The sequence below is a fragment of the Echinops telfairi genome, unplaced genomic scaffold (assembly GCF_000313985.2).
Source record: "Echinops telfairi isolate 266 unplaced genomic scaffold, ASM31398v2 ScPeMD7_20;HRSCAF=75, whole genome shotgun sequence".
Lineage (NCBI taxonomy): Eukaryota > Metazoa > Chordata > Mammalia > Afrosoricida > Tenrecidae > Echinops > Echinops telfairi.
Window position 1 is genome coordinate 8,712,127 of NW_022103917.1, and position 21,912 is coordinate 8,734,038.

General features: G+C 40.8%; 1 protein-coding gene and 1 pseudogene across 1 annotated transcript in view; one reads left to right on the forward strand and one right to left on the reverse strand.

Annotated features, from left to right (window-relative positions):
- The window catches only part of ADGRG4 (adhesion G protein-coupled receptor G4), a 148,214-nt gene that overhangs the window by 74,661 nt on the left and 51,641 nt on the right, over positions 1–21,912 (reverse strand). The window contains 1 exon segment of the mRNA XM_004713396.2: positions 21,311–21,429. Within this exon segment, the coding sequence (XP_004713453.2) occupies positions 21,311–21,429 (119 nt within the window).
- Positions 1,334–1,997, forward strand: LOC101653912 (annotated as a pseudogene).

Genomic DNA, 21,912 nt, shown 5'->3' on the forward strand with positions numbered 1-21,912 from the left:
ATCAGTGGTGAGGAGGGTGTAGGAGGCCTGGTAGGACGTGACCAAGGGTAATGTAACCAAGAGGAATTACTGAAACCCAAATGAAGGCTGAACATGATAGTGGGACAAGAGGAAAGTCAAAGAAAATAGAGGAAAGAGCTAGGAGGCAAAAGGAATTTATAGAGATCTAAATAAAGAAGTGTACATATGTAAATATAGTTATAGATGAGGATGTGGAAATAGATCTATGTGCATATATTTGTAGGTTTAGTATTAAGGTAGCAGATGGACATTGGGCCTCCACTCAATTACTCCCTCAATGCAAGAACACTTTGTTCTATTAAACTGGCATTCCATGATGCTCACGCTCCTGACACAATTGCTAAAGACAAATGGGTGCATAAGCAAATGTGGCGAAGAAAGCTGATGGAGTCCGGCTATCAAAAGATATAGCGTCTGGGGTCTTAAAGGTTGGAAGGTAAACAAGCGGCCATCTAGCTCAGAAGCAACAAAGCCCACAGGGAAGAAGCACACCAGCCTTTGTGATCACGAGGCGTCGAAGGGATCAGGGATCAAGCATAATCAGAACAAAAAATTATGTCATTGTGAATAAGGAGTTGTGCGGAGTGGAGACCCAAAGCCCATCTGTAGGCAATTGAACATCCCCTTACGGAAGGGTTACGGGAAGGAGATAAGCCAGTCAGGATGCAGTGTAGCAACGATGAAACATACAACTTTCCTCTTGTTCCTAAATGCTTCCTTCCCCGCCCCCCTCCCACTATCATGATCCCAATTGTACCTGACATATCTGGCTAGACCAGAGGATGTACACTGGTACAGATAGGAACTGGAAACACGGGGAATCCCTTCAGGACCACTGGTGAGAGTGGCAATACTGAGGGGGAGGTGGAAAGGGGGAACTGATTACAAGGATCTGTATATAACCTCCCTGGGAGATGGACAACAGAAAAGTGGGTGAAGGGAGACGTAGGACAGGGTAAGATATGACAAAATAATAATTTATAAATTATCAAGAGCTCATGAGGGAGTGGGGAGCGGGGAGGGAGGGGAAAAATGAGGAGCTGATAGCAGGGGCTTAAGTGGGGAGCAAATGTTTTGAGGATGAGGGCAATGACTGTACAAATGTGCTTGACACAATGGATGGATGTATGGTTTGTGATAAGAGTTTGTTAAGCGCCCCTATTAAAATGATTTTTTTAAAGTCCCATTCAACTTCATTACAGTCTGATGCATGCTCTGCTCTTTTTATTTTTCAATTCTTTAAAAAAAATTTTTTTTAATTTAAATCATTCCCTCCTCTGTGCCACAAGGAGCACCGGGCCTGACTCCGGCCATGGGGTGCTGCTACAGCAGCGAGAATGAGAACTCGGACCAGGACCGAGAGGAACGGAAGCTGCTGCTGGACCCTAGCAGTCCTCCCACCAAAGCCCTCAATGGAGCCGAGCCCAACTACCACAGCCTGCCTTCTGCACGCACAGACGAGCAGGCCCTGCTCTCTTCCATCCTCGCCAAGACAGCCAGCACCATCATCGATGTGTCTGCTGCGGACTCCCAGGGCATGGAGCAGCATGAGTACATGGACCGGGCAAGGCAGTACAGCACCCGCCTGGCTGTGCTCAGTAGCAGCCTGACGCATTGGAAGAAGCTGCCACCGCTACCATCTCTCACCAGCCAGCCCCACCAAGTGCTGGCCAGCGAGCCCATCCCCTTCTCCGACTTGCAGCAGGTCTCCAGGATAGCTGCTTATGCCTACAGATCCATGTGGATGCAAAAGAGGAGTTTGTTGTGCAGTTTGGGATCCCATGAAGAGAGGGGGTCCTTGGACAGCTCTTTGTCTTCTCTCTTCACCTCGTCTCCACCCCTCCTCCCCTGGCCCCCCACCTCATTGCAGCACATACAGAACCCTAACCTGCTACTAATCACGGAGAAGAGCAAGGAGGAGAGGCTAGAGGCCTGAACACGTGAGGCTAGAGCAAGGGAGGAGAGAACTGCTTGAACCTGGCCTTGAAAGCCCTAGCCATGGGTAGGGTGGGTGACTAAAAGGATGGGACCTAGCCAGTCTTCACCCTTGATGAAGAGGTGGAGGTACCTCGGGGGGTGATCCTGGTGGCCTCTCCCATCCCTTTGGATCCCAGATTCAATCCTGCCCCCTCTCCCTGACTTGGTGCACAGCTAGCTGCACCTCGCTAGGGTTTGTGACCAGGGTCTGGACAAGCTTGGATTTGAATGAATTGGGTTTGTATTTCTGGCACTCCGGGTTTTTACATGCTCAGTCTTTTTTCTTTTTGTTTTGATTTGTCACCCTCGCTAAAAAGATGTGTATTCATAAAAAAAATTAAATCATTTTATTGGGGGCTTGTACAACTCTTATCACAATCCAGATATACATCCATTGTGTCAAGCACATTTGTACATTTGTTGCCCCCATTATTCTCAAAACATTTGCTTTCCACTTGGGCCCTGGGAATCAGCTCCTCATTTTTCCCCTTCCTCCCTCCTCCCCCCTCCCTCATGAATCCTTGGTAATTTATAAATTATTATTATTTCATTAAATCTTACACTGCCCGACATCTGCCTTCACCCACTTTACTGTTGTCCATCCCCCATGGAGGAGGTTATATATAGATCCTTGTAATCGGTTCCCCCTTTCTCCCCCACCTTCCCTCCACCTCCCGGTATCGCCACTCTCACCACTGGTCCTGAGGAATTCATCTGTCCTGTATTCCCTGTGTTTCCAGTTCCTATCTGTACCACTGTACATCCTCTGGTCTCACCAGATTTGTAAGGTAGAATTGGGATCATGATAGTGGTGGGGGGGTGGGGGGGGCGGGGTAAGCATTTAAGAACTAGAGGAAAGTTGTGTGCTTCATCAATGTTACACTTCACCCTGAGTGATTCGTTCCCTTCCCGCTACCCCTCTGCAAAGGGATGTCCAGTTGCCTACAGATGGCCTGTGGGTCCCCACCCTGCATTCCCTCCCATTCACGATGTTATGATTTTTTTATTCTTTGGTGCTTGATACCTGATCCCTTCGACACCTCGTGATCGCACAGGCTGGTGTGCTTCTTCCATGTGGGCTTTGTTGCTTCTAAGCTAGATGGCTGCTTGTTTACCTTCAAGCCTTTAATAACACAGCTACTATATCTCTCGATAGCTGGGCAACATCAGCCTTCTTCACCACACTTGCTTATGCACACATTTGTCTTCAGCAATCGTGTCGGGAAGGTGCATATCATATTAGTCAAGCAAAGTGTTCTTGTATTGAGGGAGTACTTGAATGTCCATGTGTTCATGCCTGTATTTAGGCCTCTATGTATGCCCTTTGCCTCCTAGTTCTTTCTCCTATTTTCTTTGACTTTCCTCTTGTCCCACTATCATGCTCAGCCTTCATTTGGCTTTCAGTATTTCCTCTTGGTTACATTGCCCTTGATCACTCCCTACCAAGCCTCCAACCCCCTCCTTGCCACTGGTTTTGAATCATTCATTTTTCCCTTGTCCCTGGCTTGGTTAACACCACTATCCTTCCCCCACCTCCCCCTTTCCCATGCCCTCCCCCCCAAACCATCATCCCATTTTTTCCATTTTCAATATTACAGAAACGACAGAAATGAAGCACACCAAAGAAGCCACAGAAGTTTGAAATAAAATTCCATTTTCTAACTCTGTGACCTTAAGTATAGAACTGAAGGCTGTCCCCAACCAAGGTATGTCAATCTTGTGACCAGCAATATTGAAAATCAAATAAGTTCAACGTGAATACATTTTTCCTTTACATTATACATATGGTTCATTATGATCCTGGCATAAGAGAATAAAAGGATTCTTTCTGAATTCATACATTTGATAAAGTCTACTTCTCAGTTACACATATTGCAATCACCATCCAACTATTTTCTTCCTCTGCAGAATAATTATTTTATACAGTGATTTCTGATGGTTACATTGCAAAAAAAAGGAGCACTGATGGTAGAGTGGTTAGGTGCTCATCTGCTAACCAAAAGATTGGTAAATTCAAACCCACCAGCTACTCCATGGGACACAGATATGTTCACCTGTTTCTGTAGAAGATTTACAGCCCTGGAAACCCAATGGAGCCATTCTACTCTGTCTTCTAGGATCTCTATGAGTCAAAATTCACTCAATAGCAACGGATGAATTTTCTAAAAATGTTGTTATAGCTGTTTTTTACCTTTCTCTTCCACAAGAGAAAATTCTATTAGCATGTCTAAAGAAAATGTTTCACCTAGAAGGAGGGAGGTCAGCATGAAACAAGGGCCTCTCTCTTTTGCTGCCCACTCACTTCAAGATGCAACACTTCAGATGGCCTGAGTCACCATTTTAGATCTAGGGACTCTCAGAGCTGTACTTGCTTTCCTAACTCTTCCTTGTCCCGAAGCACAAACTTCGGCCAGAAAAACCAGTCTGAGAATCCATTGGCTTGAAACCAAATCCCTGGTCCTCCTGCAAGGTAAATGAACAGCTGTGCCTCAGTTTCCCACAATTTGTTACAAGAGGGACCCAATTATACAGTATATTCACAACTGACAAAGTTTAAATGATATGAAATTCTATGAAGAAAATCTTTACGCGTAGTTGGAGGAACTCCATGGGACACCTCTTAAAAAGCAGCGATGAGAGACAAGACTTTCAGAATAGGATGTGAGGAGACGACTGGAGAAACTTCTCCCTCTGGAGAGAGGTCATCTATTAAGCTTGTCAAAACGGGGAATGACAACACTTCAAAATATCTTAAAATTGACAGAAAGGTTTACAGTACACTGAGAAATATTCACTCAACAAAATTGATAGAAATTTGGTAAATACTGTGGGAAGCTATGACATTTCAGTTACACACTGCATCCACTCCTCACAACTCTGTCTTGTGGAAGAACTCTTCCAGTGGGCTCTGCATCCACGTAGCAGTGCTTTATCTCCCCCAGTTCCCCGTGATGGGAGAGCTATTCCAGATGCCATCTTTCTATATTTAAGATATCTTGGGCAGTGGCAGTGGCTGGGTGACAGCAACAGGTATTCCTCCCCAAACAACAATCCCCAAACTCACTGTGACCACATCAGTTCTAACTCAGAGTGGTCCTATATAGGGCTTCTGAGATTGTAAATATTTGTGAGAGCAGATACCCTCATCTTTCTCCTGCAAAGTGCCTGGGAGGTTCTGACTGATGATCTTGCTATTACAGATCAATATATAACCCACTACACATAGGGAAGGTCCTGGGGACAGCATCTGGTGAAGTGCATGTTTTCCACCCTACCCCCAGTGTTTGCCCCTTATGATAGAGGTTCTGCTCAGAGGAGGGAAGGAAAGAGCCTCAAAGTCAAGGGGGATGAACTTTAATTAGATCATAGTGTAGAGTAATTTTACAAAATCAATCATTGGCTGCAATTAAGAGGCTAACAGCTGAGTGTGATACCAAAAGAGGTAGTTCAGCCAGAGAATAACATGGAGATCAGAGAAAGTGATGTTAAAAAGGATTCAGCTAAAACAACAGTTATTCTTGGTGGTGAGGGCAAATGTGTGCATGTCCAAGGCCACACCTTCTAAGGAACAACATTAGAGGATATACACTACAGGGAGAATAAACTTAGTACACTAGTCCAGTCAAGTTACTAAACAAATAAACAAATAAACCATAACAACAATAACCCCACGCAGAGATGCACAGTCCAGATTTACTACTGTGCTATATAAATATCCCCCAAAATTATGAGATGTGCCAAGAAACCAGAGTATGATACTGTACATTAAAAAACAAAACAAACAAAAAATGGCAGCCAATGGAATTATTTTTGAGGAAACCTACATATTAGAATTAGTCTAAAAAGACCAACATAGGTATTATCAATATATTCAAAGAACTAAAAGAAATCATACTTAAAAGAAATAAAAGATGATTTGGAGCTCTGGTGGCATAGTGCTTATCACTAGGCTGTGATCTGCAAGGCTGGCAGTCCAAAATCACCAGCTGGTCCACAGGAGAAAGACTGGGCTTTCTACTCCCATAAACAGTTACAATCTCAGAAATTCACAGGTGCAGTTTTACCCTGTCTTATAGGGTGACTATGAGTAGGAATTGACTCGATGACAGTGAGTTTGAGGGAGGCACAGAGGAGATGAAAATAGTGTCTCATCAAATAGAGAATGTCAATAAAGACATAGAAATTATATTTAAAATATCAACACCCAAAATTTGAGGGTTCAAAAGTATAGAAAGAAAAAAAGGAATGAAAACAAGTGAACCAGACCTCAGAGATGTTGTTGTTATTTGCCATTGAGTTGCCTTTCACCCTTGATTCACAGCAAATTAGGCCATTGTTATATATATTGTTCTCATTAACTGATTTTCAGAAGTAAGATTTCCAGGACTTTCTTCCTAGTCTGTCTTAGTTTTGAAGCTCCATTGAAATATCCAGTAGCCTATCAACACGCAAGCCTCCAATGACTGACTATACTTGAGGTGCATTTGCTGGGAGTCTAACTTGGGTCTAACTTAGAAAGTGAGACTTCAACCACTAAAGGATCTGCTTCCATCCATAGAAGTGTGATATATTAACTGCATTAATAAATGTATAATATACATATTATAATATATATATAATATAATATACCTCCTCCCCACACTATCATGATCCCAATTCTAACTTATAGATCTGGCTAGATCAGAGGATGTACACTGGTACAGATAGGAACTGGAAACACAGGGAATCCAGGACGGATGACCCTTCAGGACCAGTGGTGAGAGTGGCGATAGCAGGAGGGTGGAAGGAGGGTGGGGTGGAAAGTGGTAACCAATTACAAGGATCTACATATAACTGCCTCCCTGGGGGACGGACAACGGAAAAGTGGGTGAAGGGAGATGTCAGACAGTGTAAGATATGACAAAATAATAATTTATAAATTATCAAGGGTCCATGACGAGCAGGGATTGGGGAGGGAGGGGAGAAATGATGAGCTGATGCCAGGAGCTTACGTGGAGAGCAAATGTTTTGAGAGTGATGAGAGCAATGAATGTACAAATGTGCTTACACAATTGATGTATGTATGGATTGTGATAAGAGTTGTATGAGCCCCTAATAAAATGATTTTTAAAAAGAATGAGAAAGTTCATTGTCCTAATGGAAAAAATATCCTGAACACAAATTTCTTGGCCCTTTTCTTATCAACACAGTTTTCCATTTTCTGCGAACTTCTTACTAATAAACCCACATTCTCGTCCTGTGTCTTTTTAAAAAAATCTATCAAGATTACCTCTTTTGAATCCTAAAAAAAACTTCATAATCTTTGAGCATACCTCCCTACGTTTAATTTAATTAGGCTAACAGATTCCCCTGGGAAGACACTTCTTTGATTGGAACTTTTATTTTTTAAGGCACTCTAAGGAGATTAAGACAAGTGTATTACTGAGAGAACTTGTCTGCAGCCATTCACTGATCACAAAGACATGTCTAAACACATTTTGTTTATAATAAACCTATGCACATATGAGCTCAAACCTTATTAGCACTACTTTATATATATAGATAGTATCTCAATACACATAAAGGTAAATTGACAGATTAAAGGGAGATAATTGTGCAAAGATACTTGGGGATGATTATACCCTATACTTCATAGCTAATTGAACAATTAGGAACAGAGAAGACTAAATCAACAAGACCTAGCAGACACCTATACACCACTCCACCCCATAAGAATAAAATACACATTCTTCCCAAATACTCATGGTATACTCTCCAGGGCAGGTCAGATTATTTTTTTTTAATTCAATAAATTTAAAGAGGATCAAAATTACACAAAATATGCTGTCCAATCACAATGGCATTAAACTAAAAATCAAAAACAGAAGGAAATTTAGAAATTCACATTTATGCGAAAATTAAATATAATCCTTTAAATATGAAAATATTATTTAAAATTTAAAATTAAATAGCATAACTAATGGGTCAAAGATAAAATCAAAGGAAAACTTCAAAAGCACTTAAATGAATTAAAATGAAAACACTACATGACAAATCATTTGGAATTCAGCTAAAACAGTGCTTTGAGGGACATTCATAGCTATAAACATAGATATTTTTTCAAAAGAAAAGAAAGATTCAAAATCTGTAACCTAATCTTTCATTCTAAGAAAATGCAAAAAGAGCAAAGTAAAGAGCAAAAATAAAGAAGTATATAATAAATATTAGAGAGAAAGTTAATGAAATAGAGAACAGAAAAACTAGAAATATCAATAAAACCCAAGGTTTATTTTTTAAAAGATAACAATATTCTAAAACTTCAGCTTTAAGTGACCAAGGGCAAAGAAATCAGACTCAAAATATTGAACTAGAATCAATATAGAAATTTTATTGCTAACTTTACAGACATATAAAGAATTGTAAGGGAATTCCATGAACACATGTATACTCACACACATGTGCACAGGCACACACGCACACACACACACACACACAAATGAGCAACCTAGATGAAATGGACAAAATCCTAGGAAAAGACAAATTACTCATACTGACTCAAGAAGAAATCTAAAATCAGTCTAAGTATGTAACAAATAAAAAGATTTAATTGCAATAAGAATAAATTAGTCTTCATCAAAAATATAAACCTTTTATTTTAAAAGATATCAAGAAATTGAAAAGATAACCCACACACCTAGAGAAAATATTTGCAAATCTTATGAGGGCGTACCCCTCCCAAAATGGAAAATGGCTCCACTGGGGGGAGCTTTCATAGTTCGCATTTTCCCACTAGAGGACCATTGAGCAACTCGCACTGAGTTAGTGTACCCAGTGGTGTTGCCTGAGAAGGTTCTCTGGTCATTGGGAATTTTTTCATAAAAGCAGCTTCACTTGAACCTCATTTTTTGTGATAGCTAATTTAACAGAAGAGAAGGTGGTTGTGAAATTTTGTTTCCTGCTGGGGGAAAATGCCGCAGAACTGTGATGTTGAACACAGTTTACAAGGACAGCGCTATGGGAAAAACTCAAGTGTAGGAGTAGTTTTCTCATTTCAAAAAAGGTGAAATGTTGATTCATGACAAACCTCTTTCTGGATGTCTGTCAACTTCCCAAACTGACAAAAATTTCAACTAGTAGTTGAAATTCCACTAGTAGAGCTCATTCCACAAGGTCACATTGTTAATCAAGCTTTCTATTTAGAGGTTCTGAAAATATTGTGTAAAAGTTTGCAACCAAAAAGGTCTGATTTGTGGCATATGGGGGACTGGTATTGCCACCATGACAATGCACCTGCTCACGCATCCATCTCAGTGTGATAGTTTTGGGCAAAAAGCAACATGCCACTTTTGCCCCATGAACCTTACCCTGACCTCACTCCATGCTGTTTCTTTTTGTTTCTCTGTAAATGAAGAGGGACATGAAAGGACAGTGAGTTGATGACGTAGACTAGGTGAAGTAAAAAACGAGAAATGTGCTGTTGGCCATTCGAACCTGAGTTTGAAAAATGTTTCCAAGAATGGAACCACAGATTTGACAAACGTATTAAGTGCAATGGAGAATACTTTGAAAGTGATAAGGTTATCTTTTTAAAATATTTACATAACTGTGAAAAAATTGGAAAAAGAACTTGTATCCAGAATACCTAAAAATCTTTATCAATTCAACAACAAAAAGACAATGGAATGTTAAAATGACCAAAATAATTAAATAGGAATTTCTCAGAGATGTGTGCATGGTCAATAAGCATATGGAAAGATGCTCAACATCATTTGACAGTAAGGAAATACAAACCAAAACAATGGGGTATCACTTCATACCCACTGTGATAACGATAATGAAAAAAATGGACAATAAAAAGTGTTGAAAATGATGTGAAGAAATTACAACCATCATCGATATTTGGTGAGAACATAAAAGGTTGTCGCCATTGAGTAAAACGATTTTGCAGCTTCTCAGAAAGTTTAGCAGACAGTTAACAGAAAACCCAGCAATTCCACCCCTGGCTCTGGGTTCTAACACTGTGCTTTGTTAGAAGCTTAGACTTGCTTCAGTGGATCTTTGTTATGCAAACAGCCTCCAGGCCCTGTAGCTGAGTTCTGACATTCCTTAGCATGGGCTTCTTCTTATGCTGAAGAGAATTGAAAATCAGGTGTCCACACAAAATTTGCACCTAAATGTCCATAGTTCCATTATTAATAAAAGCCAAAATGTGAGGATGAAACAAATGGCAAACAAAAGATGATGGCATATTCATACAATAGAATATTACTCACTCCAAACAGGAGATGAAGTACTATGCACACCTATATTAATTGCAACACTACTCACAAATAGCAGAAAGATGGAAAAACCCTAAATATCCATCAATAGATGAATGGAAACAAATGGTGACAAATATGCAATGAAACACTATGCAACTGAAAGAAATGAGGAGGGCTGGAAAAATGGGGACTAGTTAAGACTCACCCGTCTAGAGCTCCTCCTGCCAGAACAGAAAATTGGGAGGTAAGGTGAAGGAAACTGGGAGGTGGAGTCCTGAAGTTCGAATTAGGGTACTAGGATCTCTCCTGAACCGCCCCCCCCCCTTTTCGTGTGTGATCTCTACTCCCAAAGCTAACCAAGAAAGCTCTAAATCACTCTAGGTTCACTGAGCTGGGCTCAAAGAATCCAGCTGGAAAGCTCCTCCTGCCCTTTCACAGGGAGTAGAGGTTTTTCCGGCTGAGGCCCTAAAGGGGACATAATCCCAGACATGAAGAGAATCCCACGCCAGAGCCCTCCGCACTATTAGCTGCCTTGAACTCGTAGCCTGAGGAGTGGGGGTAGCGGGTAACCATAATTTGGAGTAGAAGAAAAAGCAGAATTTTACCTGAGGTAGATCGTGGTGTGGGAGAAAATAGGCAGATAGTCAGTCAAGGGTGTGAATTCATTTCCAATTGGCCGAGAAGGAAACAACCCTCCTGATAAACTGGATCTCCCTCTCTGGGAGTCAGTGTGACAGCCCCCAAATCAGAGCACCTCACAAGCATAATAATAAAAAGAGTGAAGTATATATTATTGGTAAAAACTCAAACCGCAGCTTTGTTGCTCAGCTCCAAGGAGCACATCGAAGGGGTCCCTTAACATAAATCAGCATAAGAAGAAGCCCATGCTAAGGAATGTCAGAACTCAGCTACAGGGCCTGGAGGCTGTTTGCATAACAAAGATCCACTGAAGCAAGTCTAAGCTTCTAACAAAGCACAGTATTATAACCCAGAGCCAGGAAGACAATTTAATTTGATTCTATTCTAGCAGGCCAGGGGAAAAATAAAAAATAAAAAAATCCTCTGATCTAGTAGGGCACCAGCAGTCTAGATAGGACAATAAGCCCAGCTTCCCTCTCAGTGATTCCACACACAGCTAGGGAATTCCTGCCTGTCCTGGAGCCCTACACAGGGCTGTGGGAACACCCCGCCCCCCCCGCCCCCCCTGTAGTGCTACATACAGCACAAGGCAGGTATACCAGTGAACTCCAGTATTGCAGTGGAGGGGGGGTGGGGGGAGGAACTGGTGCCTGGTCGCCGGTGCAATCGTGCCTGTGAGAATAACCCAACCCTAGATCTGTGGAACCCTATGTCAAGCGGGCAGAGCACCCTGCTACCTGGAGGAAGAGTTGGAACCCTTCCAGCCCCACGGATAGGTAATCAAGTCTGTTATCTACTTACTTACCACTCTATTTCTTCTTTCTTTATTCGCTTGCCCTTCTATCTTTCCCACCACAGTCAGTCTCAACAAGCTCAGGTATGTGTTGGGTTTTTTCCTCTCTCCTTCTTCTTTTTCCCTCTTTTTTCTCTTCTCTTTTTCCTCTTCTCTCCCTGTCTTTTCTATCATATGCCACTACTGATTTCCAGGCCATTACCCTTCACCTAGGGCAAATCAACCCAAATAGCAGGGGGAACTCCAGCCTGCCCTCTGTGGGAATGCTGCACACCACATGAAGCAGATGTGAGATCCATTTACAGCATGCCGTGCTGCTGAGAAAACCTCCATCTGACCTCTAAGGTGATCTAGCCAACTAGGGCAATTCCGCTCAGCACCACTGGGCCCCTGCATTAAAAGGGCACACCAACCTGCCATTGTGGGGCAGGGTTTAAACCCCTCTGACCCCACATTCAGGAAATCAGGGATCGGCAATATCTTTATTCTTCATTTCCTCCTTCTCTCTTTTTTCCCCTTTACCATCACAGCCAATCTTAGTGAGCACAGTTGAGTGTTCCCCCTTCTTTCTCTTTATTCTCTTTTCTTTCTTTTGTCTTTCTTTGTTATCTTCTCCTCTCTGCTTTTATGATCCTCTCCTCTCCCTCTCTTTCATTTCAAATGCCACTGCTGGTTTCCAGATCCCTACCCTCTGCCTAGGGCAACTCCACCCACCCAGTGGGGAGAGCTACAGCCTTCCCCTTAAGACAGTGTTTCACACAACATGAGACAGTGCTACACACAGCACGGCATGGGGTTCAGTTATCTCTTTATCTACTTTTTAAATTTTCTCTCCGTCACTTTCTTTTTTCTTTTTCTTTCTGTTCTTTCACTTTTTATTCTTTGCTCCTCTTGTACTATCTATTCTCTCTTTCTTGGTACAGTCTCAGCAGATTCAGTTCTCCTTTTTTGTTGTTTTCTTTTTTCACTGTTTTAACTTTTGTTTAGTCTGTGAATTTGTGTGTGTGTGTGTGTGTGTGTGTGTGTGTGTCTGTCTGTCTGAGTGGTGTTTGCTTGGCATTGTTGCTCCAGTCTTTTTTCTTCTGCTCTCCCTCTCTTTCCTTTCACAAGCCACTAGCGGCATCCAGGCCAATCCCCTCCACCTAGGCCAACTCTGAAGGCCCAAATGGTGAAGGTCCCGCCCGCATTTGTTGGCTTTACATGAAGTTGAGGAAATCACGCTGGTCCTCTTCCATACACCAAGAAGCAGGGGGTTCTCCCCTTCAAACAGTGGGGGGATATCCAGCCGAAACCCTGAATCCTTACAAGTGTCTGGGGGACACTTGTTCCAAAACCTATGGGACACAGCAAAGGCATTTATCCAAGGAAGGCAGACAGCAATAAATGCACACATGATAAAAAGAAGAGAGACTCATGGATGATATGTTGGCACAAAAATTACACCAATTAGAGCTGAATCCACAGAACAACCCTACTAATAGCAATAGGATAGATATAATAAAAATCAGAGCTGAGATAAAGGAGATGGAAAACAAGAAAACTATGGGAAAAATTAATGCTGCTAAAAGTTGGTTCTTTGAAAGAATTAACAGAATTGATAGACCGCTGGCAAACCTAACCAAAGAAAGGAAGGAACAAACAACATTTGCAAGGATGAGGGATTATACAGAGGACATTACAACTGACCCCTAATGAAATCACAAAGATAATTACACAGTACTATGAAGGCCTGTACCCTAATGAATCCAACAATTTGGAAGACATGGACAAATATTTGGAAACACAATCCCTCCCTAGACTATTCCAGATGGATGTCAAGAACCTCAACAGACACACAGCAATGGAAGAAATAGACAAGGTTTTTAAAGGATTACCAACCAAAAAATCTCCTGGGCCAAATGGCTTCACAGAATTCTACCAAGTATTCAGGGACGTACTGACACCAATCCTACACAAACTCTTCCAGAACATAGAAAAAGATGGAAAACTCCCAAACTCTTTCTATAAAGCTAGTATAACTCTGATACCTAAAGCGGGCAAAGATCCCACAAGAATTGAGAACTATAGACTAATATCCCTAATGAACACCAATGCAAAAAACCTCAACAAAATACTGGCCAATAGAATAAAAAAGCATAGTTTAAAAAATTCACCGTGACCAAGTGGGATTAATACAAGTGATGCAGGAATGGTTCAACATATGAAAGATCACCAGTATTATTCACCCACATTGGCAGGAAAAATGATAAGAACCACATGATAATATCGATAGATTTGGAAAAAGTATTCAACAACATCCAACATGCATTCCTGTTTAAGGCACTCAAGAATATAGAAATAGAAGGAAAATTCCTGAATATTATACAAGCCATATATGAAAAACCAACAGCCAATGTGGTAGTTAATGGAGAAAAGACCCCAAAAATTCCACTGAACAAGGGGACCAGACAAGGGTGCCCCTTGTCCCCACTCCTATTTAACATCATACTGGAGGCCCTAGCTAACAACATAAGACAAAGAAAAGACATCAAAGGTATTCATCTGGGGAAGGAAGAGGCGAAATAATCATTATTTGCAGAAAATATGATTCTATACATCGAAAAGCTCCTAAACTCCACAAGTGAAGTGTTGGAAGCAATAGAGGAAAATGGCAGAGTGGCAAGATACAAGATCAACAAACAGAAGTCCATCGGACTGCTCTACACATCAGACAAGTTCACAAAAGAGACAATTAAAAAGATAATACCCTTTACAATAGCCAAGAACAAATTGAAATATCTAGCAATATACCTGACTAAAAAAATGAAAGATTTGTATGAGGAAAATTATAAAACGCTATTACAAGAAACCAAGAATGACTTCAACAAATGGAAGAACATAACATGCTCTTGGATTGGAAGACTCAATATAGTAACGATGTCAGTTCTGCCCAAGGCACTGTATAAGTTTAATACTATGCCGAGATGAATACCACCATCCTTCAAAGAATTGGAAAAACTGATTACCAACTTCATATGGAGAGCGAAGAAGCCCAGAATTAGCAGAGAGCTCCTCAAAAAGAAGGACAAAATGGGAGGGCTTGCTCTACCTGACTTTAGCACGTATTATATGGCCACAGTAGTCAAAAGAGTGTGGTACTGGTATAACAACAGATATTCAGACCAATGGAAAAGAGCTGAAGACCCAGAAATAAAAATATCAGCATACAGACAACTGATGTTTGATAAGGGCCCCAAAAATATCAAATGTGAAGCAGACGTCCTCTTCAATAAATGGTGCTTGAAAAACTGAATATCTACCTGCAGAAAAATGAAGCAAAACCCTTACCTCACTCCATGCACAAGAATAAACTCAAGATTTTTCACAGACCTTGAGCTAAAACCCCAAACAATTTGGGTCTTTAATGAGGGAGTTGGGACAAACCTGAGAACCTTGGCACAGGGAATACATAGGGTATTTGAAATAGGGAAGGATACAAATACAGAGGAGTCACAAATCAACAAGTGGGATATACTCAAGATAAGTCACCTGTGTACATCGAAAGAATTCACCAAGAGAGTAATAAGAGAGTCCACCGACTGGGAAAGCATCTTTAGCAATGACACATCAGACAAAGGACTTATTACTAAAATCTACAATACTTTGCAAGCTTACAATAAAAGAAAAATTAACTACCCACTGAGGAGGTTGGGAAAAGACCTAAACAGAAGTTTCAGAGTCTGTCTTGTACTGTGGCTCGCGGTACTGGTGCAGCTATTTACTTCTCTGCCACTCCTCTGGCTCCTTCTATGGTTTCACACAGCTTTGTGAGCCTGAATCAAGAAGGCTCAACATAAGAGGATTTTGGATCAACTCCTTGCCCTTATTCATCTATGCTAGTGAGACTCCCTGCTTCTGCTCCTGAGATAGCTCTTTTTTTTTTTAATTTTTACAGTTTCATTGGCATATAATCCACATATCATACAACTCAATAGTAAAATCATATCAAGAAGAATTGTACAAACATTACTCCAATAATTTTTTAACATTCTTTCATTGTTAAATCACTTTTTAAAATGAATGCTCCCTTCCTCCTCCCACACACTTTATTTGCTCCCCCAAACCGCTCACCTCCTCTATCTCCAAGTCCCACCCCTACTTCCCCTATAAACTCTTCTATCCATTATTATATCTATGCAACTACTCCTGTGCTTCAAAAACTAGAGAACCCAACAGAAGCCAAATAAAGCGGTAAGGGTAAAATAATTATAATACAACGATAAAAATACAAATCATGTGTAAGAAAGAAAAAACACCATCAGTATTTAAAAGGCCAGGGAAGAAATTTTTGTCATAGAACAAGCAAGAAATACTTGCACCTAGAACAATTTCAGGTTGGGTCAAGAGGGAGGTCAACTGACCATGTGACAGCTCATTCTTTACCTAGCAGGACAGCAATTCTTAAATCGTTCCAAGTATTTACAGTCACAATTAGCTCTGTTAACAATCACTCACAACCAAATCATATAATACTATCAGCATCTTCCCCTACTTGCTCTTACCCAAACCCAATAGGAAACAAAGTCCTTTGGTGGGAATTGCACACACACAAAAAAGATTAGAGTCATGCTAAATAATTCACAGCACTGCAGTAATCACCCCCCAAAATTGTGTGGTTGTATTCCATTTTGTGATCTAAGGTCAATAACCCCCACTGCATGTTGTAAATGCTATGTATTAATGAGGCAAGATTGTTGTTGTTCGGTGCTGCCAAGTCAGTTCCGACTCATAGCAACCCTTTGGACAACAGAATGAAAAACTGCCCAAACTCGCACCATCTTCACAAGTATTGCTTTTACTGGGCTCATTGTTGCAGCCAATGAGACAATCCATCTTGTTGAGCATCTTAACTTTTTAATGTTGACACTTTACTTTACCATGCATTGATGGTCTTTTTCCAGGGACTAGTCCCTTCTGATAACATGCCCAAAGCATGTGAAACAAAGTTATGTAATATTAGTTTCCTATATTAAAAAATTGCTAATGAGTTAATTCCAACTTACATGGATCGTATATAGGATTTCTGAGACTACAAATCTAGACAAAAGCAAATAGCTGGTGGTATTGAATCACCAATCTTGTGAATAGTAGAGTTGTAAAATTGTTGTGACGGTTGTTTGATGCTCACCCTAATGAGGAAATCATTGTAGATATGGGCACTCAACAAAGTGTGGTAAAGAAAGTAGATGATGCCTGGCTACCAAAAAGAATAGTGTCTGAGGTCTCAAGTGAGGCATCAACTAAGTCCACATGGAAGCAGCAGACCAGCCTGTGTGATTCAAGGATTATAAATAATAAATCCAAATCTGAAGGAGTAAATTATATCAGAGCTTAAACTGTGAACACCTAGTTTTCAGAATGCTATGGAAGCCCAAAATTCATTTGTAGGGTTCCTACATGGATTAAGCCTCTGGTGAATCCCCTCTAAACATAGTCAAGGGATGTGGAAAACATTCCTATCAGAGAGAATTTGTAAATTTGATTATAGTAGAAGTAATTAAGTAATACTGTTTCACTTCATCTCACTTTTGGTCCAGTTTAAAATGGTATATATTCACCTCTGGTGAATCCCCTCTGGCCATGGATCAGGGATGTGAATAACCTTGTTAGCATGCAGAGTACAATGGAAAATGGAATTTTGCAGAACCAGTTAGGTTAAAATCTAACAACTTGTTTTATTTCCCTTTTGACTCATTCTATATATGTTCTGGTTTTGTATATTCCCTACTTTTTTTATATTGGGGTTTATCTCTGGCTTGTTGTTGTTTTGTTTGTGTTTGTTCCTGATTTGTTGGTATGCTTTCTAGTATATGAAATTCAGAAATTACTTGATAAGAGAGTAACTGGATTAATGGTTTATTGGGAATATAGGGGAGGAGGTTGGTGGGAAATGGGGAACTGGTAGCAGTGAGTGCAGGAAAGAATAAACTATTCTGGAAATTATTGTGGTAATAATTGTGCAACTCTTTATGATATGTCCTACCTACTGAAGAGCATGATATATGTGTTATGTCAATAAAACTATTTTAAAAATTATCATGGGTGTGGCATTTGACCTTCTCAAGCAAAAAGGCAGAGAATCACCATCACCATCAGCTCAAAGTTTCTTCCTATAAGGCTGAGGCCCTTATGTATGCTTATCCAACAGCACCACCAGGGCTCCTTGTTGTTGTTATTGTTGTTGTTGCTGTTGTTAGCTGCTGTCAAGTTGAGTCTGACTCAGAGACCCAAAGGACAACAGAATGAAACACTGCCCAGTCCTGCACCATCCTCACAATTATTCTTATGTTTGAGCCCATTTTTGCACCCACTGTGTCAATCCATCTTATCAAGGGTCTTCCTCTTTCCACTGCTCCTCTACTTTACCAACCATGATGTTCTTTTCCAGGAACTGAGCTCTCCTGACAATATGTCCAAAGGATGTGAGATGAAGTCCCACCATCCTTGCTTCTAAAGAGCATTCTGACTGTACTTCTTCCAAGATAGATTTGTTTGTTCTTTTGGCAGTCCATGGTATTTTCAGTATTCTTCACCAGCACCAGAATTCAAGTGCATCGATTCCTTATGCAATGTCCAAGTTTCACATGCATATGCAGCCACTGAAAATACCATGGCTTGGGTCAGGAGCACCTTAGTCCTCAAAGTAGCATTTTGCTTTTCAACACTCTCAACAGGTCTTGTGAAGTGGACTTACCCAATGCAGTGGGTCATTTGATCTTTTGGCTGTTGATTCCATGAACATTCATTGTGGAGTCATACAAGATGAAGTCCTTGACAACTTCAATCTTTTCTCCACTTATCATGATGTTGCCTTTTGGTCCAATTGTGAGGATTTGGGTCTTCTTTACACTGAGTTATAAGCCATACTGAAGGCTGCACTCCTTGATCTTCATCAGCAAGTGCTTCAAGTTCTCATTTTTAGGAAGCAAAGTTGTGTCATCTGCATGTCACAGGTTGTTAATAAGCCTTCCTCCAATCTTGATACCACATTCTGCTTTATACAATGTAGTTTTTCTGATTATTTGCTCAGCATACCGATTGAATAAGTATGGCGATAAGATACAATCCTGATTAACACCTTTCCTGACTTTTAACCAAGCAGTATTCCCTTGTTCTCTTTGCACAACTAACTGTCTCTTGATTCATGTATAGGTTCTGCATGAGCACAATGCAGTGTCCTGGAATTCACATTCTTCTCATAGGTTGTTATGGTCTACAGAGTCAAGTGCCTTTGCATAGTCAATAAAACACAAGTACACATCTTTCTGGTATTCTCTGCTTTCCGCCAAGATCCATCTGACATCAGCAATATCATCCCTTGTTTCCATTCTCTTCTGAATTCAGCATGAACCTCTGGCAGCTCCCTATCAATATATTGCTGCAACCATTGTTAGATGATCTTCAGCAACATTTTACTTGTGGTGATATTAATAATACTGTTCTAAAATTTAAGCATCTGTTTGAGTCACCTTTCTTTGGAATGGGCACAAATAATGATCTCCTCTAGTCAGTTGACCAAATAGCTATGTGGGTGCTTCTAAGGCTTCATCAGCTTGTTGAACATTTCAATCGGAGCTTTGTTTTCAGCTGGTGCCTTCTGTACAGCTTAGACTTCTTCCTTCCTATCCCTAAGGTTTTCAGTGGCGCATTCCTGAAGTAGGACAGCCTATTCTTTTTCTGTAGTATGTTCTTAATCTGGCAGCTCTGCTGCAAACCGTTCACTTTGGTGACACTACTGGTTTTTGAAAATATGCGTGACAGAGCTTCCAGCATCACAGAAATACAAAAGCCACCACAATATGACAAACAAGTTGTAGTGAGATGTACCTAATTAAGTTATGTTAGTATAGGATCTGATTATATTTTATGCTAATGATACAGAAGTAGAGTGTGATGCCCTCAAGTCCGGACCCTTCCTCAAGTCACCACCCTTGGTTCACTCACACCTTTTATCTTATGACAGATTAAAAAAGAGAGAATTGAGTACAGAGAGGGAACCTGAATATCATCAAGAAAGAACAGCCAGGAACAGAGTGTGTCACTTGGACCTGGAATTCCTCAGAACGTTCTCCATCCAGAAGTTTGAGAACCTCCTCCATCCGGAAGACAGACAGAAAGATCTGTACCAGGGGAGATGGCAAGAGACTTCAAGGTGCCTGGCTAGCACTACCAACCGTTCTGAAAGAAATCATAATAGAAGGTCCTGGATAGAGTGGGGAAAGAATGAGGAACAAACTCAATACCTTAAAAGAGACCGGGGTTTTTTTTGGTCAGAGAGAACGTGGTAGAACTCCTGAGACTATTGTCCATCATCAGCCTTTAGATTCAAAAGTGGAGAATTCACTCCATGGCTCAGTTTGCACTACAGACTTCTTAGAATCATCATTCATTTGAGATAAAAAGGACAGCAATTGCCCAAGGACAACATTCACAAGGGTTAGGAAAGAAGGAAGCTTGGAATTAGATAGTGGTGATGGTGGCACAAACTATTAAATAGACTGAAAACAACTGAGGGGGGTTGTCCACTTTAAATGCGTGAGTTGGATGGTACGTCATTATCCCCATAATGATGTTTTATAAACTACATTTGGAGTCTTGCTTACTAAAGTACCAAAGAGCCCCAAATCTGATAATATGCTGTGTTGATGAAGATGCTCGGAAACAGGCACTTTCAGACCTTGTCAGTGGTAATATAAATTGTTACAACCATTACATTTGGACACCATCAGAAGTTTCATTGCTCAGGTAACACTGCTTTTAGGATTTTATGCTTCGGATATCTCCCACATGGATAAAATGACAGAGGTGTGATATCCATCACAGCAGTATTTTTAGAACCAAAAAATTAACAACCTAAACTTCCACCCATAAGAAACAGGTTAAATTAACTAAATACATGTGAACATCCATACAATAAATGAGAAAAAAGAATGAGGAAGTTCTTTATGTATGGACATATTAATCTCTGGGCTACATTGTTGAGAGGGGGGAGAAAAGCAGGATGCCAAACAGCATATATATCACACTATATTTTGTGTCTAATAAGAGCGGAATAATATATCTGCATATTTTCCCTCATAGGCCTCCCAAAACCAAACCCATTACCTCCCCATCAATTCTGACTCATAGCGACCCTAGGTAGGGTTTCTGAGACTTCAAATTCTTATGGGAGCACATAGCCTCATCTTTTTCCCCCAGAGTGACTGGTCATCTGGAACGACTGACCCTGTGGTTAACAGCTCCGGGTTTACCCTACAGCGCGATTATAGCATCACTCTGACTGGGATCAGCTGCTGGAAGGAACTAGTTCACTGCGAAGAGTGCCCTGCTTTTTTATGAAGCATTATTGATTAAAAATAGAATGAAGCGTCAGCCACTAAAAATTGTATAATCAAAATATACTATAAAAGTCAAAAAAAAACAAGAAATAACTCTTCTCATGCCCTACCTTCACTTGCATCAACATTCACTGTTTAGTTTCTGATTGTTGCAATGTAGATTTTCCAAAGGGAAGTCACCTGTACTCTCTCTGGTCTCAGGTGAAATAGACAAAACTAACCTACGTTTCACGACATTGCTAATGTGTACACAGTAGTCTCACCATCATTTATGGTAATATTGGCAAGATCCACAATCTTATCGGGAAGTCCTTGAAGCAATTTGCACTGTTTGAACTTTGGTTTTTCCCACTGAGATTTGCCAGTGCTGATGCTGATTGAACTGAAAAAGAGAGGAGAAAGGAACAAAGGTTATTATTCAATTATTCCTATGGAAGGGTCATGCAAATTATGAAAGGATAGTGTATCTTCAGCATGCCTTCCCTTCCCCAACCCCTATCTCCTAGCTGTGCTAGAAGAGGCTTGAGCTAGTAGTTTTTTGTAAAGTGAGAAAATCTTGGCTCTGGGAGAACAGATTAATCTAGGGCTATCACTGCAGCCGTGGTTGGGGAAGGGCCGAAAAGCAGGCAAGGGAGCCTAGGGTGAGGCATAGAAATGTTTAGCTGGTCAAGAGTCGAGACCTGGACCTGGGCTATTACTCTCACTTTCCCTTCAGACCTCTATTTTAAAGGGGCAATTCCTTTGGGGATGCAGTCTCTACCTTTACCACAATAAGTTATTCAAGGCAATTAGTAAATCACCCTCGGTAGTCATCAGCCTTCATTATTAACCCAACCCTCTACACCAGTTAATCCAGCCCAGTTCA